The sequence below is a fragment of the Rhododendron vialii genome, chromosome 4a (genome assembly GCF_030253575.1).
Source record: "Rhododendron vialii isolate Sample 1 chromosome 4a, ASM3025357v1".
Taxonomy (NCBI): domain Eukaryota; kingdom Viridiplantae; phylum Streptophyta; class Magnoliopsida; order Ericales; family Ericaceae; genus Rhododendron; species Rhododendron vialii.
The window spans coordinates 35987927-36005640 of NC_080560.1; the positions used below are offsets into that span (position 1 = coordinate 35987927).

The following is a 17714-nucleotide window of genomic DNA, read 5'->3' on the forward strand; positions in this document are numbered from 1 at the left end:
CCCATTATGCCTACTTGGAGGAGGTATGCACAGAACAAACCCTAGCTCCTAATCCCTAATTCTTCCTTGCAAATAAACTAACTCTTGCACCGGAGGGCCATCCCGGAGAACCTCCGGTGTGGTCTTTTAGTCGTGCTTCGTTTTGCAGGACAGAGCAGGGAGCCGGGAGCTAACCTCGAGCCCACATTCAAAAAGTATAAACTATTCGGAACGGAGCCCCCACAATTTGGTGAACCCGACGTGAAACATTTTTTCTGAGATCCACGGCGGCTCCTCCACCTCGACCACCTATTCTGTCCCTAAAAACTTCACTCCACCAAATCTCCACCAGTCTCCTCCAAAAAAATGGGCGGAGCACCTCCACCTCCTCTTTTTCAACCCCTCAGTTCCTCTTTGCACATCACCTCTGAAATCGGTATCAACGCTGCCTCCCCATCTTACCCTCCTGGATTTACTCCCCCAGGCGTGAGCTCCTCCATCCAACGTCCAGTAGGCTTAAGTGAAGACGCTCTAGCATACGTACAAATGCTAGAACAGCAGCAAGAACAGACCAACGCTGACGTTGCAATTCTAAAAATGGAGATCGAAAAGATTAAGGCCAAAGAATTTCCGACGGCATCCCATTCTGGATCTCAGGGACGGCGCCAGAGAGGAAACCTTCCACCACCTCCTCCTCTGGGTGGTGATGCACGGCCACATAGAATCTCAGTCCACGACCGCCTGGACCCACCACTGACAGAGCACCGAGCTGGGGATAGCGCTCGCCTTAGACAGCACCTCTCCCCAGTTCATCAACGCCTCGGCAATGGTGCGGGACTTAAAGGAAGAGAAGGGCGACGAGAAGGGAGCCCACATACTGTTTTCTCAAGTTCATCGGCTGGAGACGAATACTCCCAGGGCTCCCAAAGCTACGATACCGTGGAATTTCAAGATAACGATCAGGCTCTCATCCCATACAAATCCGAACGGCAAAGAAGCCGAACGCCTTGAAGAAACGGGAAAGAGCCCCAGAGCCATCGTATTGAACATGATGAAGTCCCTCGGGAAAAAGCCTACGAAGGACGAGCAACAAATTCGGTAAGCGCTCGGAAACTTAACCCTGAAAAGAGCGTAAGTGTGGTCGTTCGGCAAGACGATCGTCCAAGCCGACGAAGGGTCTACCATACTGAAAATCTTCCAGAAAATGACTACAGAAGGGTCCCCATAGAGAAGAGAGAAAGGGGATCTCAACGTCAGCAAGATGAGGAAGAAGGAAAACAAAGGGAACAAGAATACCGAGCATCGAAGAAGTCTCGGAACGCACGGGAAGGTCTCCCCCCTCGGCCAACCCACGAGTATCAATTGAAAAAGCTGACGGAATCGCCCTTCTCGGCAAAAATCCAAGCCACGTTGCCGAAGCCAGGTCTTCACCTCCCGAAGTTCCAGAAGTTCGACCCCAGCACAACCGAAGCATACACCCATCTCATCAATTACAGAAGCACCATCTCATGCATCACCGATGACGATGCTATCATGTGCAAAGCATTCCCCTCGAGTCTTGGGCGCCTCGGCCTGCTTTGGTTCAACTGCTTGCGACCTTAAAGTGTGTTGCAATAAGAATACCCCAAGCATAGGGCTAGGTCGGTTGAAAGCATAATAAAACCCGGAAGTCCGGGGTCGATTCCACAGGGAGCGCATCCATAACTTGGTTCGGAGATTAGCTTGCGTAGAGAATTTTGGCGTTAGGACCGCCAACCAAAGTTCGGCGTTGAGACGGCCAACTGAGCGATTTAGAAAGTGGCTACTTAACCTAACTACGGCTTTTTAACTGGAGATTAAACTAAAGGCTAGGTTTAGGGATAATTAACACCCATAACGTAAGGATAAACTCGATTCTTCTTTTCTTAACAACGGTGTTAAACATGACTAGGGCTCTTTTGATTCATTTTAACAAACACAAAGAGGGACATAGCTCCAAGCATCAAATGTGGCAAATAGCATAACTCTTGTCTACACTTGATCAAAAAGATTAACACCTCTAAGTTTTGGTACATAAAATTAGTCCTAAGCCATGTTTAAGCTAGAAAATGGAATTTTACAAAAGAAGAACAAGCTACATCCTTGGTTACGGGATGTTAACCATCCCACAACCTAACCTTACTACACTACTCACACATATCGAAAGAAGACATGAAATGAGCAAGGGTAAAGATTAGGAGAAAACTAAACATTGATTAAATTTGAAATAAAGACAAGATCCTCGAAGAGAATGAGATTCCTTACAACTTTAATGAAGACCAAAAGCTTTGGAAGTAAACGGATCGTGCTTAAAATCCTTCTCAAAGCATAAATGAGGAGAGAGGTGAGAGCTCCATTAATGGAGGTAAAGAGAGAAAGTGCAAAAGATGAAGATGATCTACTCCCCTCAGGTCTGGGGGTATTTAAAGCCCCTTAAAAACGAGCTACAAAGGTCCTAAATGCCCCTAAAAAGTTACAAAAGTCGGGCACAAAAAGTAGATTTTTTTCCAGGATGTACCGGTATCGTGCAAACCTAGTACCGGTACATCGCTTGTTTCACAGCATTTTGAACCAAATCTGTCCGCGATGTACAGGTACAGCTTTTATCGGTACAGGTACATCGCTGGCAGAAAGCTTCCGAATTGGTTTCTTGCCTCCAACAGTCCCTTTGACATCCCGAACACTCTTCGACACTTCTTTAAACAATCCTTGGGACTTGGTAGCGGGGAGCACATGGTCTCGGCTCTTTGGATGATCCCGGGTTGATTTCCTTGGCGTTCAAAACGCCTTATTTTCTACTTTAACCTGTAAAGGCCAAAAACACCAACTCCGCGCAATATCAACTAATTAAAGTAAATTATGCACGAAAGAGGGACAAAATTGGTATCGATAAGCCCATTTATAAACACTATCGAGGGCTTATCATCAACCAGCTAGAGGCAGGATCGATCCATAGTTTCAAAGAGTTTGAAAGGGCTTTTAACTATCGGTTCATCACAAGCAACAAGCAAGCCAAGGAAGAAGAAGCCCTGGCACAAATGAGGAAGAGGCCCGGCGAAACGCTTCGGAAATATGCCAAACGTTACTGGCAATTGTTTAACGAAATACCCGGTGTTGATCAATACTGGGCAGCAAGGAACTTCAAAAATGGGTTGGAAACTGGAAGCAAGATTTTAGATGAGTTGGCAATACGGGCACCTCATGGAATGAACGAGCTAATGAGGACGGTTGAACAGTTTTGTTCCTACGAAGAGTTCCTCGCTGAGCGAGAACTCCAAGGAGGACAAAATTCAATCGCACCTCAAAGCCTTCATATCCCTACGCCCCAAATTGCACCCCCAAAGCCTGTGGTCGCGGTCTAGCCAAAGAAGCAGGTCAACACAGTCAAGACGACAGACAAAAAGGGTCCAAAAGCTCATGACTATATAGCGGAAACCACCATTTTTAAAGAGCCAATTTATTTCCTCCTCCATACGTTTGAGAGGGAACCGTTCTTTGTCTGGCCGAACCCTCCCAAGTTGAACACAGAAGAAGGCAATAACAACGGTCGAAAAAGATGCTCGTACCACAATGAGCTCGGGCATTACACCACCGCTTGTGCTCCCTATAAAGCACTTTTGGAAAATCTAGCAGCACAGGGACTTCTTGATGATCATATTGACTGGACGAAAACATCGAGGAGACAGCCGAACGCTGGTGGACCGAATCCTATTCCACGACCGGTCGGAGTGATCAACGTTATTCATGGGTCAACAACAAAGGAGGCAGCAAAACAGCTTCGTCTAGAGCTTGTCAAAGCTGAGAAAGTTACCCAAATTTTTTCCATCGATCGCGCTCCTAAAAGAATGAAAATGCTTGAGCGTCCCTGGTCAATTACTTTCACCGAGCAAGATCTTCAACGCATCCAAACACCCCATAGCGACGCTCTGGTGGTCACAGTGCAAATCTCAACTCACTCCGTCAAAAGGGTGCTTATTAATCAAGGAAGCTCGGCAGAAGTAATGTACTTATCTCTCTTCAAGGAGCTTGGAATCCCAGAGTCATGCCTTCTCCCAGCAGAAGTTCCCTTAATCGGATTTAGTGGAACTCCCGTTTGGCCTCTCGGAAGGATTACACTCCCCGTTGTTACGGGCTCGATTGCTTCTAATTTAGAGTTTGTCGTTGTGGACGCTCCGAGCCCATACAACGCAATCCTTGGCCGAAATTGGCTCCACTCAATAAAAGCCGCCGCCTCAACCTACCACCAGGTGGTCAGGTACATCGGTGCTAACGGCAAACAAGAAGATCTGTTCGGAGACCAGTTACAGGCCAGACAATGTTGCGTCTCAGCCATCGGAAAGACATCAAGCTCCAAACGAGTACATTGGGTTGAAGTTCCTAACAAACCAGTTCTCGAGGACGTCGGATCTTTTCCTAAAGAAAAATCCATTGAAGACCTTGTAAAATTCCCACTCAATGAGGATGCATCTCGTTATTTTATGCTCGGCGCCGGTTTGCCCAAAGCCGAGAGTGATGAAACATTTCAGTTCTTGAAGAGCAACATTGAAGTCTTTGCATGGACACCGTACGATATGCCAGGCATCGACCCAGAGCTCATCCATCACTCACTCAATGTTTCAAAATCAGCAAAGCCAGTCATTCAAAAGCCTCGTTGTTCGGCCACTATTCATGCCGAAGCAGTCAATGAAGAAGTGGACAAGCTCCTCGAGGCTGGTGCCATCAAAGAAGTGCAATACCTCACTTGGCTCGCGAACCCTGTGGTGGTAAAGAAGAAGAATGGAAAATGGAGAGGCTGCGTGGACTACACCAACTTGAATGATGCTTGCCCTAAGGATTGCCTCCCCCTTCCAAAGATTGATCAATTGGTAGATGCAACAGCAGGTCACGCTTGGCTGAGTTTCTTGGATGCTTATCGAGGTTACCATCAGATAGCCATGGACCCCGATGATATGGAAAAGACGGCGTTCATCACACCTAGGGGCCTCTTCTGCTACCTGGTTATGCCGTTCGGCCTTAAGAATGCGGGGGCCACATTTCAAAGAATGGTATACGTATTGTTCGGAATTCTCATCGGCGAGATCATGGAAGCTTATATTAATGATATGGTCATCAAGAGTCTCAAAGCCGAGAACCACCTCTCTCATCTTGCCGAAGTCTTTGCAATATTGAAAAAGTACAAGCTACGGCTTAATTCCGACAAATGCGCCTTCGGAGTTAGTTCCGGGAAGTTACTCGGTTATTTGGTCACTCGGCGTGGTATCGAAGCAGATCCGAACTAGATCTCAGCTATCCAGCAATTAAAACCACCATCCACTCCTCGGGAAATTCAGAAGCTAACAGGGATGGCAGCGGCTCTCAACAGGTTTATTAGCCGCTCATCAGATAAATGCCATGTCTTCTTCCAAACTCTTAAAAAGCAAAGCCGACGAAGTTTCAAGTGGACGAAAGATTGCGACGCAGCCCTAACCGAGCTGAAATCTTATCTTTGTTCGGCCCCTCTTCTCGTCAAACCAAAAGCTTTTGAAAATCTCCATCTTTATTTAGCTGTTTCTCCACATGCCGTAAGCTCGGCACTTGTCCGACGGGAAGGCCTTGATGACCAACCAATTTACTTTACTAGTCGAACCTTACTCCCAGCACAGACTAGATATCTGCCACTGGAGAAGCTTCTTCTAGCATTGGTTACAGCAGCTCGGAAATTGCTCCCTTATTTTCAAGAGCACCCCATCATTGTCCTCACAGAGTTTCCACTCAAAAATCTCTTGAGGAAGGCCGACCTATCAAGCAGAGTATCTCAGTGGGCGGTTGAATTAGCAAATTTTGACATTCACTTTGAGCCTCGAACAGCAATTAAGGCCCAAGTATTAGCAGATTTCATTGCAGAATTCACCCCTGGAAGCCCGGACGAAGAAGCATTGGTGAAGCCTAATTATGGAATGCTAGAACAACAAGAGGCTCGAAAAACGTGAAACTTATTTAGTGGAGACGTTTGGAAGTTACACGTTGATGGGGCATCAAACAGCAACGGTGCGGGTGCAGGGGTTGTCCTTGTAAACCCTTGTGGAATCCTTCACGAAAGTGCTATCACGATCAACTTTCCAGCCACAAACAACGAAGCTGAATATGAAGCACTGTTAGCTGGACTCTGAGCCGTGACAAGTTTACAAGTTGAAGACCTACAAGTTTTCTGTGACTCTCAGCTGATCGTCAACCAGGTAACAGGGGATTATGAAGCTCGGGACCCTAGGATGACAAAGTATCAGGCTACGACTCTTGAACTAATCCGAGGGTTCAAGGGATTCCACATCGAACAGATCAACAGAGAGAACAATGCTCATGCCGACACTCTTGCAAGTCTGGCCTCGGCAAGCAAAGCATCCGAATACAGACACATCAGCCTCGGCGAGATCCACCAGCCAAGCTTTGAAATCTCGGATGAAGTTCTCAGCATATCCCTCGGCCCTAGTTGGATGGATGAGATCGTCTCGTTTCTCAAGAATGATACGCTACCCTCGGACAAAAAGGAGGCCCACCGTGTACGCAGCAAAGCAGCCTACTATTGGATCTCTGAGCACGACCAACTCTACAGAAAAAGCTTCACAGGGCCATATCTTCGAGTTGTTCATCCAACTGAGGTCCCTATCATTTTGACCGAACTTCACTCTGGAAGCTGCGGTTGTCACTCCGGCGGACGTTCTCTCTGTCAAAGAGCTCTCAGTCAAGGATACTTCTGGAAAGGAATGAAGAAGGATTGTGAAGAAGTAGTCAAAAAGTGCAAACCTTGCCAACTTTTTTCTCCTATACCAAGGCAGCCCGCTCAATCTCTCAAACCTATCATTAGCCCTTGGCCCTTTGCCTAGTGGGGCTTGGATATAGTTGGCAAACTCCCAACTGCTCCTGGGGGCTTCAAGTTTTTGATAACTGCAACGGATTATTTTTCAAAATGGGTGGAAGCCGAGCCACTAGTCACAACAACTGAAGCAGACGTTCGGAGATTTGTTTGGAGGAACATCGTCACAAGGTTCGGCGTGCCTTATGCAATAGTTTCGGATAGTGGCTCTCAATTCATCGGCAAAGAGTTAACAGGACTTTGCGCTGAGTTCGGAATCAGATTTTTCAATTCGACCCCATCCTACACCCAGGGCAATGGCCAGACCGAAGCCACAAACAAGACTGTCTGCGCTGGCATCAAACGTCGGCTAGAATATAAACGAGGAAAATGGGCCGAAGAACTGCCTCGGGTCCTCTGGGCCTATCGTTCCACTCCAAGACGCTCTACTGGCCAAACTCCCTTTGCAATGGCCTTCGGCATGGAGGCTGTCATCCCACTTGAATCAAGGTTCCCAACCCTGCGCACTGAAACTTTTGATCCAAAAATCAACAATGATGCAGTCGCTACCGAGCTCATATTGGCCGAAGAAAAGAGGGATGATGCCCAGATCAAATTAGCTAACTATCAACAGGAAGTCGCTCGGGGCTACAATCGGAGCGTAAGGCTTAAGAAGTTCAGAACCAACGACTGGGTCTGGCGGAAGGTTGTCCGAGCCAACAAGAAGACAAAATTCAAACCGAATTGGGAAGGACCCTACATGGTGATTAAAGAGGTCGGCAATGGCTCATACAAGTTAGAAGACAAAGAAGGAAGGAAAATTGAAAATCCCTGGAACGCTCTAAACCTCAGGAAGGCATACCTTTGAAGTTTCTCCTCGGTCTCAACCTGTCACACCAGCTACCAAGTCTTTTACTTTTCTCTTACCAAAATGCTGTACCTGTTTTGGTCATCTTTTATTTAATGAAAAGTCTCTCCTACTTCTGAAGCATCAATGTTCTCTATATTTGATTACAATGTTCAAACATCGATCACTATAGCTCGGCATTCTAACCATTACAACTACGTTCAGATTTATTTACCACAAAAAAAAATTATGGCTCGGACAACTTGCTTTCCAGCCACAATTCGATCAACATATTGGTTCGGCTATGTTCATACTTTGACTTGAACTAATTGCCACTTCAAATATTTACTTAACATATTACCTTGGTACAAGGATGGCATTTTGAGCCGAGCCTTATACTAGCGTAGGGGCTGTTACAAGTAAATAATGACAAACTCGGACAACTTGACGTCCAAACACAAAACAATAGATGAACTTGAAAGTTTGTTCTCAGCACGGCTATGTTCATAATTTGACTTGAACTAAATGGCCACATCAAACAATTACTCCACCTATTACCTTGGCATAAATCTGGCATTTTGAGCCGAGCCTTACACCAAAGTAGGGGCTTTCATGAGTAATTATCAAAACCTTGAAAACAAGCCAATGTTGCTTGACATTCGGCCAAAAGTCAGAAAATATTTCTAAGGCATAGAGAAATATTCAATATAGCAACAAATTTGAGAATTTTTTTTAAGTCATTGAAACATAAATTCAAAAACTCCTACAAAGAGGGCTCGGCTTGGTAAACCGTTCGAAGCCGTCCCCCTTCAAACTATTACATCTGGCATGGCAAATTCCAAATGTTCGGAGCCATCCAGTCCAAAAACAAAGTTCAAAATATTCAGAAAGAAAAAAGACTTGAGAAAATTTCTTCTAACTCTCAAAAGATATTCATTAAAGCGGCTTCTGATTGGAACATGTCCATCCTAGTCGATTTAAGCATCCCCACCTTCGGCATTCTTCTCTTGAAGCTCGGATGGTTGATCAGCATTTTCTCCCTGACGATCACCATCGGCCATCTCTACATCATCATCCTCGGGAGGCAATGGTTGGCACTCTTCTTCGGTATAAGGAAGCTCTAAATCAGGCACGATCGGCTCGGGAAGCTGCTTCAGAAATCTAGAATCGGCCTGAATTGCCATAACCGCAGCCATCGCCTCGGCGCCAGCAGTATATCCCAGCTTAAAGAAATCGGTAAGCCGAACCTCAAGCTCATCATTCACCATCTTATGAGCTATCTGGGTATACTCCAAAGCGGCTCGGTTGATTCCAGCTTCGTAACCTTTGGCGTCAGCAGCCTTGAGTTTTTCTTCTTTTTCTCCCCTCATTCTTTTTGCATCGGCCTCGGCAGCAGCCTTAACATCAGAAAGCTCCTTCCTCAGCTTATCAACCTCAGCCTCTGCATCCTTTGCCTGTTGATCTGAGATCCTCCATTTGGTTCGGTAGGAATCTAGGTCAGATCTGTATCGTTCACGCTCGGCAGAGACTTTGGTAGCCTTATCATAGGCCTTCAAGGCAGCTTGCCCGGCCTAGCAAAAACAAAAGTTAAGATTTCCTCAAGAAAATTCTAAGGCTAGATGACCATGAATAAAACAAGTAATACCTGCACCAGATGGGAGCACATTTCTCCGAGCCCAGGGATTAGATCGGTTGGCACCTAATCATAATCTCTCGGAAGAGCTAGACCCCTTAGGAGTGTCACTGCCAGATTTGGTTCTTCCTTAACGGAATCACTCAGCTGCAGGACTCTGCCGTCTGACAAAGTGTAAGAAGGGCTGAATTGACGACGAACGGCAGCCTCGGTCGCAGAGTCGGTGAGGTCGATGTGAGGTTCGGGAAGATTCCTTTGTTCCTTGGGCGGAGAGGCTCGAGCAACGGCTGAACGAGCTGATTGAGTAAGGTTCGGCAGCGGGACATCCTCAGATATCTTCTGTCTCTTTTCTCTTTTCTCTTTGCTGGAGCTGTTGGTCCACAGAGCCTCGGCTACGACCCGGGTTAGCCGACTTTGTTGGGATGACGGGCCTAGGGATGTTTCTCCTCGACATGTCTTCGACAGCGGGGTCGGTAAAATCGTCGGATAAAAACGGAGTGAGCCACTCCTCGGCGGTAAATCCAATCTTCGGCAACCGTACTCCTTGTTGCCGCTTCTGCCGAACGCCTTCGGTGTTTGAAGCACCCCCCTCTTTAGATGCTCCGGTAGTCTTGGGGGCACCTACTTTCTTCTTTCCGGGTTCGGCTTCGGTTTCTTTGTTCTTCCCCTTCCTCCTCAGCACACCCTTATATGAGGGTCTGTATTCAAGAAGGGTTGGAGCGTGTAGGCAAGCTTGGGCGAGAAATGTGTCGCAGGCTTTTTCTCGAGAATTGGTATTAAGCACCTTGGAAATTGGGCCGAGCTCTGCATAAGAAAATCAACAATCAGAAAATGCCCTCAGCAGCAAAGAAGATAAAAATAGAACGTAATAAAATAATTGAGCACGTTCGGCCTTATCACCTCTCGTATCAGCTACTTTCGAAACAGCGTATCGACGGAGACCGTCACCGAACTCAAAGTTTCCGTGCACTTCGAGGTAAAAATCAGCCCATTTGTCGGTATCCGAAAGTCCGTCGATCAGGGGCTCCTTTTTGGGGCGCGTCGTCAAATACCGACGGCCGGATTTGCCATGTCTGGACATGGTGTATGTAAAAAATAGGTCGGTTGGGGTAAAATCGAGGTTCTGGTTCTCGATCAAAGCAATCACCGACATGATTATTCGGTAACTGTTTATTGCAAGCTGATGGGGGGCCAGACTGAACTTCCAAAGAATCTCCCTAAGGAAAGGGTGAATTGGGAACCGAAGCCCAGCCTCGCAAATGGCCATTAGGGGCACGATTATATGCTCGGGACGATGATCCCTATGGTCTCTAATTTCAGTGCTCTTGACTCTATGAATCAAAACATCGTCGGGAATATTGTACTTCGTTCGAAATGCTGCGTACTCCCCAGGACTGCCACTGAAATAGTGAGGGGACATAGCAAGCCCTTATCGAAAAGATCGGCGTCGCTCGGAGCCGATGTCGAAGCTTCGGCTCCTGACATAAGCCTTGACTTGGCTTCTTGCCCCACCTGTGGCTTGGTTTCAGATTAGGTTTCTGGGGAAAAACTTATCTCGGGCTCCGTAAGGAAGTCGTCAGCGGCATATTCATAATCACGCTCGGCGTTAGAGTCGTCGGACACAGGAGAAGTCGCCGACATCTTGGTTAAAGCTGATTCAATCGCTCGGCTACTCCTCAACCTACGCAGCTCGAGAAGTTCGCTGATGAATTGACGATCGGATTCGGTTTCTGAGCAATCCGAGTCTGAAGACACGTCGATGACCTCGTGAGCCAGACCTAGGAAAAGAACAAAGGGGTATTAAGCAATTGAAATCTGAGTCGGCAAAGAAAACTATTTGGAAGTTCGGTTCATCTTATCGGTTCACGAGTCATAGGCTAACCTATAATGGGCTCGGTACTTCTGTAAAGACCCCCTACGTTCGGCAAACCAGAGAATTGGGGACCGTTCGGTTATTTATCCCCATCAGAAGAAATCGTTCGGTGAGCTCCAGACATCCTATGGGGGCTCGGAAGAACAAGTTGAGTTCAGGGATGAACATCATCGTTCTTCCCAGTATTCTACTGTTCATACAGTACAAAAAACCCCCAAAATCACCTCAAAAGTCCAGAAAATGTGCATGAAAAGCAAGGGAAAGAGTAAAACGATAAGAATCGATGACATACCTGAAGATTTCTGTTGGAATGGGGCTTGAAGGTGAAGATCTGGATTCGAGTCGAGTTTTGGAACGGGATTGTAGAGAGAGAAACTTCAGACGCTAAAGAGAGAAAGTGCAGAAGAGCCCTCTCTCTCCTTCTACGTCGTTTCTTATAGGCAGAGCGGGGCTTTTCGAATTTCCCGCCCATCATTTCACCGCCGAACTCCTCGCCAACCACTATGTGACACGTGGCGACTGAAAGCCTTGCCCATGCCAGCCGTCTCCTCATCTGCTAAGACGTCCTTTCGACTGACACACCCTTTCGAATTCTTGACAGCTGTCATCTTATGTGGGGCTCGGATTAATCTGTTGCAGGGTCAAGCTCGGCCAAATCTTAAATCAACCCATACCAAGTAAAGAGCTTCGGCATGGGTTGAGGGGCTATTGTAGCGGACCGAGTAAAACGGCTTGGACCATTTCCGAACGTGATCCAATAATCTCTTTCAACTCCAAGCCATCTTTTTCCCAACGTTCGGAATAGCAACAGTAGCCGAGGGTCCCCGTAGCCAAAGGTCCCGTTAATTACTACTTCCATAAATGCTCTAGTCCGAGCACCCGCATGGGCGGGGAATACGTTCGTTTGGACGGCTGCTGAGGTCGCACGACATGCTCGGTTCCGAGCGTGGCGTGGCCGACGATCTAGCCCGTCTGCGTTAGAACAGTAGCTGTGGCAATGATGATGGTCGTGACGTCATCCAAACAGTTATGAGGATAATGATGGGGGCACGTGAAGGTGCCAGCTCATCTTGGAAACGGTTGCAAAACCCTAAACGTGATGTAAGAGTGACATCAGCCGACGCGTGTTGAGTGTTGGTGCAACCTTGGAGACCAAGCTAATGGTTCTCTATAAATATCCCATTATGCCTACTTGGAGGAGGTATGCACAGAACAAACCCTAGCTCCTATTCCCTAATTCTTCCTTGCAAATAAACTGACTCTTGCACCGGAGGGCCATCCCGGAGAACCTCCGGTGTGATCTTTTAGTCGTGCTTCGTTTTGCAGGACAGAGCAGGGAGCCGGGAGCTAACCTCGAGCCCACATTCAAAAAGTATAAACTATTCGGAACGGAGCCCCCACAGAGAGATACAGAGAGAAGTGATGTTTGGGAGTTGACGAAACTGTATTAGAATTCCACCTCTTCGTGTTTGTTGTTTTGTTTTAAAAGGGGGTATTTTTTTTTTTTTGGGGGGGGGGGGGGGGGGGGGGGGTTGGATTTGATGTCCTAATTACATCATTACACCCTATATGATGTCCTTCTGGCCAAAGCTCCCTAGAAATAAAATACATCATTACACCCTATATGATGTCCTTTTGGCCAAAGCTCCCTAGAAATAAAACAAAAGCCTTCTAAGGGAAGAACATCCACAGGTAGGGAGATTCGAACTTCCGACCTCATAGTAAGATGCAAGAATTCTGATGGTTAATAGCCAAATTTACCACACGATTTTATAAGTACGAAACCATTTTACATAGAAAAGAAAAGGCTAATTTCTAATAAAAAAATGAGAAGGAATTATTTGTATCCACCGGATGTATTGCGCTAGCAGACAGTTTACATTTATACGATTAGGAATTGTGCTTAAGAGTTTTGGAGACTAAGCGTAAAATGATCCCCCCCCCCCCTCCCGGTTGTGGGCTTGGAAAATTAAAATTTCCAGGTTCTTTGTAGAATTAACTTCATTCTAATCATAGGCTTTTATCTAGTAAAATGGGGACCCGGCTACTGCTGAGCTGGTGCAGAGCAGTTGATCCGGTCGTTTATCCTGGCACGGACGGTTAGGATCGAATCTGAGCGCATGCAGATCTAAACCGTACCATTGCATGGTTAAGATCCGAGCCGTCGATTGTCGAAATAAGCGGCCGAATCGGCCGCTTTGCATCGCTCTACAAGGTTCCGTAAAATGCTAGTGTTTGTCTACAATTCGAGACCCAAAATTTTGAATATTTCAGTTATAAAGGTAAAAAATAGCTTAATAGAGAATATGAGAGTGAATTCCACTCATCATTTTTCAGGTGATGTTATTTTCGTTCTCTTTTAAGAGAACTTACAAAGAATTCATACTTCAATTCACATTACATGGCAACTTCTTTGATTTTTGCTGGGAACAAAATTTGATTGTGGGAAATAATTAAGTTTTACTTCTGAATTCTTGAAGGGATACCAGTCAACGTGCAAAGCACATTGCTTAAAACTAGCAAGAGACGGTAGGAGAGCAAGATGAGCTACTGTAAAATAAACTTATATACACCATCTCAATTGAAAACCACAACAATACGGATCCCTTAATTCCTAAACAAAAGTACAAGCTATCAATTCGTTTTCTAGGTTAGCCGGAATCCTTGAAAGAAGTCTATGGAATCATATGGATGTTTGTTCCTATATATATCTTTACTCGTGTAATAGGAATCCCAAAAGGTATCCTAGCTAGTAATTGTTTGCTTAGACCCATCTCAGAGCCTACTGTACGATTCCATTGGCTACTAACTAGTTAAACCCAAAAATTAATGTATGTGTCTTCTAAGGGGCTGTCTACTACTCTAGGCAATTTGCCTTTGTGTGCTGGCCCTGAATATTGGCCCTTTTGGGATACAACAAAATATTGGCCATCACTAGAAAGAGAAATATCCACAGCGATACAGCACAATATTGGCCCTTAATACGTTGGCCCTTTGGGAATTCTTGAAGCTAGCTCTAGCAGATGGGAAAATTAAACACAACTTGTATCTCATAGAGTTACAACACGAAACACTAAAAACTGCGAATTGGGTAATTGTTTTTGAACTAGAGATACAATAGTATTTAGGTGATCTATCTCATTCGAGTACCATGTTTTGTGTCACCAATGTATTGGTGAAATGTTTTTCACTTATTCATGTAGGGAAGCACATTCAACCAATGCTTTACTAATAAATCATGTGGCACTCAAAGTGTAGTATTCAAATTAATGTGGTCACTATAACATTCATCAAAGAGATACATAGCCCAGCCCCAAAATATCGACATTATTGAAACACATAGAAAGACCAATTCCATCACTTCCAAATAGTTTGATGTAAAGTACAAATTACCACACCCGAATTAAACCGTCGTCGGGTAATAGGTGTCCTGTTTGTTAGGCGTGGACTCCTCATTCTCACCCGAAAGCTCCTCGAGCGATTTCCCGTTGGGCTCCGGGACGAGGAAAGTGAACACCATACCCAAGAGAGACACGACACCAAGCACAATGAGTGAATACTTCACACCGATACCGCGCGGGTACCCTGGATCGTCCACAGAGCGATAAGAAGGCTGGGACGCTTACAAAAACCCAGACGCGCCGACTATGGCCCCCGCTTTTCCTGCCGCAGCTGATATTCCGTGGCAAGTGGACCTATATCGGGCCGGGAAGATCTCTGCTGGCACTACAAATGTTGTGGAGTTAGGCCCGAAATTTGAAAAGAAAAACGTGAGAGAGTACATTATGATGAATGGAATCTTATGAAATGTCCAGTGATAGAAAGGAATTGCGAGTGCGAACATGAACACGGTCATGAAGAAGAAACCCTGCAATTGAATGGTCCATCTTCCGATTTTATCAATGAAAAACACAGTAAACCAGTACCCCGGCACGGTACCGCATAAGGCAATTAGGGCTTGGGCTCTTGACACTTGATACACCTCCTGAATTGCACTCATTTTCGAAGCCGTAGGGAGCCAATCAATTTCTGAGAATATGTTCTTCTGGAATAGATTTTGGGTGTAGAATGTGATATCGAGCAAGAACCAACATGTGGTGGTGCCAAGTAAGTGAAGCCCGTGGCGTTTAAGAAATTGTTTCGAAAACAATCCATATTGATTGGAGGGTTCTTCGGTGAGTTTCTCCAGCTTGCCTCATCGGGGAATTCGACATGTCACACCTTAGCCATGTCCTCGGTGGCAAGATTGGGGTTTTTCGTAATAATAGCAATGTAACGGGCAGTCTCGGGCATCTTCATACGCCAGTAGTATGTCATTGCAGCTGGAAAGGCCCCAAACATTAGTATAATCCGCCAAACGTAGTCAGCCTGAGGCGGCGTGTAGCCAGAGTGATTGACATAATACTGAGGAGCTTTGTATGCATATTCGAAGGCGGCGAGACTATGAGACCTACATTTCCACCGGCCAAGATTCCAAACCTTTGCATTGCAAAGACGGCAGCGATAATTGAACCCCGAGTCCTCTTGTTTGCATATTCGGAGATGATGGTCGTGGCCAACGGGTAATCGCCGCCAATGCCAAACCCAAGCCAAAAACGGAAGAAACAGAGAGTTGCCATCACACCCTTTGCGGCCATTGGACCAGTGGCGCTACCAGCGAAAGAAAGACCAGAGCCGAGAGAGCAGATGGTCATGAGAAGCAGGGTTACACCGTACACCTTTTTCGGGCCCATATGGTCACCAAGCCAACCAAAGAAGAGTTGGCCGAATAAGGTGCCGACGAGGGCAACACCAGTAACGGCGGTTGAAACATTGGGCGGTAACACGCCGGGCTTGGCCCCGTCATTGAAGTAGTAGATTCGGCGTAGTAAACTTGTGACGACGGAAATGCTGAAGAGATCATAGGCAGATGTGAAGCAGCCCATACCAGCAATTATGATTGCCATGAAATAGTAGGATTGGGTTTTTGCCCTATCAAGGGCATCTGGCACTTGTAGTTGTCCTCTGCCCATGGCTTGATTTTGTTGCATGTGATAATAGGTAGTCTTATTCCAACTGTTTCATCAAATATGAGTCCCGATTAGAAAACCAATGAATTTACATTGCCTAATAATGCAGTCCCTGCCGATAAAAAAAATTATACAATGCCACCTCAGCTTGTTGTGCATATTGTTATAAAAAGAATTGTATTGATAGACTTTCCCGTTTCTAATATGACTGTGGGCTTATGTTCTGTTTGACATCAGTTAAATACTTTTATTATCATAAAACTTGTAACAAAAAAGAAAAACACCAATTGCTTATAGGTATAGTAGCTTCTAGAATATATTAACTAAGTTTGAATGACTTAGATGAGCGATGCGGGATAAATTAAGTCTAACACTTCCCCTCACATGCAGTCTAGATGCACATAGAGATATAAATTTAGGAGACCAGGAGATTTGACTCTGGTGACGGAGAATCGACCACGTGAGGTAAGGTTACCCAAGACCTAGCTCTGAAGTCATGTTAGATTTCTTGGAGGGTTCAGACCTAAAATCAATTGGCAATAATTGGGGTTTGCCTATAGAATATATTACTCCCTCTGTCCATTTTTTAGAGTTCAGTATTCTATTTTGGGCTATCCTTTAATAAGTGTCCATTTTGTAAAGTTAGTGAGTAAAAGTGTAATGATGATACCTCTACAGAGGGTAAGTAGGAAAAGTGGAGATAAAAGTTGATGTGAAATGTGTAATAATGATGTTTCCTTAATAAGTTGGAGTTAGAAAGCAGAACACTTAAAAATGACCTTAGGGAGTAACTAAGTTTGACTGGTTTAAATGAACAATAAGAGATAAAGTCTTAACACTTGCATAAGTAAGTAAATTTTTTCTATAACTAGTGTTCGGGTACTAATGTGCACCTTGACAATTTGGAAAATCAAATTTCACTTTTCACTAGTGGAGGTTGGTTTGGAAAGCTCCATCTATATCGATATTAAATTATACAACCGTTTTGCAAAATATTCCTCTCATAACTATCCTCCGTGGCACGTTGAAGAGGTGGGATTTAATTTTAAGTTTGTGATTCAATTGATCCTAGGGTTGTTATCTCTTTATTCAAAATTTAAATCCCACATAGAAATGATTTCAATTCTACGGCTAGGATCAATACCAAATCAATCTTAGGGATGATATCATTCCCAAAACTTCAAGGGATTCTATTCCAAAAAAATTGAGATGCCTTCCATTCCTCTCCCTCCCTCCCTCCCTCTCTCTCTCTCACTCTCTCTCTCTCTCTCTCATTAATGAACTTGGTTGGGATATGGGAATGAAATTTGCTCCCGATTTTTTGGGAGCCAAAATCTAAATGCTTCTAATAACTAAATGGAAAATTATAAACGGTCTTACTATTGTCAGTCCACTGGGCTGACGATAAGTATTCTAGAAGACAAGGAAAATACATAATTCTGTGTACTTTTTACACTATTGAATACAAATTCACACACTTATTATTGTCAGCCAATTTGGCTGATTTTAGAAATTTCCAATTATAA

At 45.2% G+C, this 17714-nt stretch overlaps 1 protein-coding gene and 1 pseudogene across 1 annotated transcript; one reads left to right on the forward strand and one right to left on the reverse strand.

Annotated features, from left to right (window-relative positions):
- Window positions 1–3998: 3998 nt before the first annotated feature.
- LOC131323957 (uncharacterized) lies at window positions 3999–5276 on the forward strand. The gene is made up of 2 exons (XM_058355791.1): window positions 3999–4760; window positions 4851–5276. Exons 1-2 carry the CDS (start codon window positions 3999–4001, stop codon window positions 5274–5276), a joined length of 1188 nt encoding a protein of 395 aa, XP_058211774.1.
- A 9202-nt stretch (window positions 5277–14478) lies between these two features.
- LOC131322561 (probable inorganic phosphate transporter 1-2) lies at window positions 14479–16247 on the reverse strand (annotated as a pseudogene).
- Between the last annotated feature and the right edge of the window lie 1467 nt (window positions 16248–17714).

Bases quoted from the DNA above. Each gene is read 5' to 3' on its own strand.
- LOC131323957 (XM_058355791.1), top strand. From the start codon at position 3,999: ATGTACTTATCTCTCTTCAAGGAGCTTGGAATCCCAGAGTCATGCCTT. The intron at 4,761-4,850 runs GTAAAGAAGAAG...CCCCTTCCAAAG, and splicing joins GGCTCGCGAACCCTGTGGTG to ATTGATCAATTGGTAGATGC.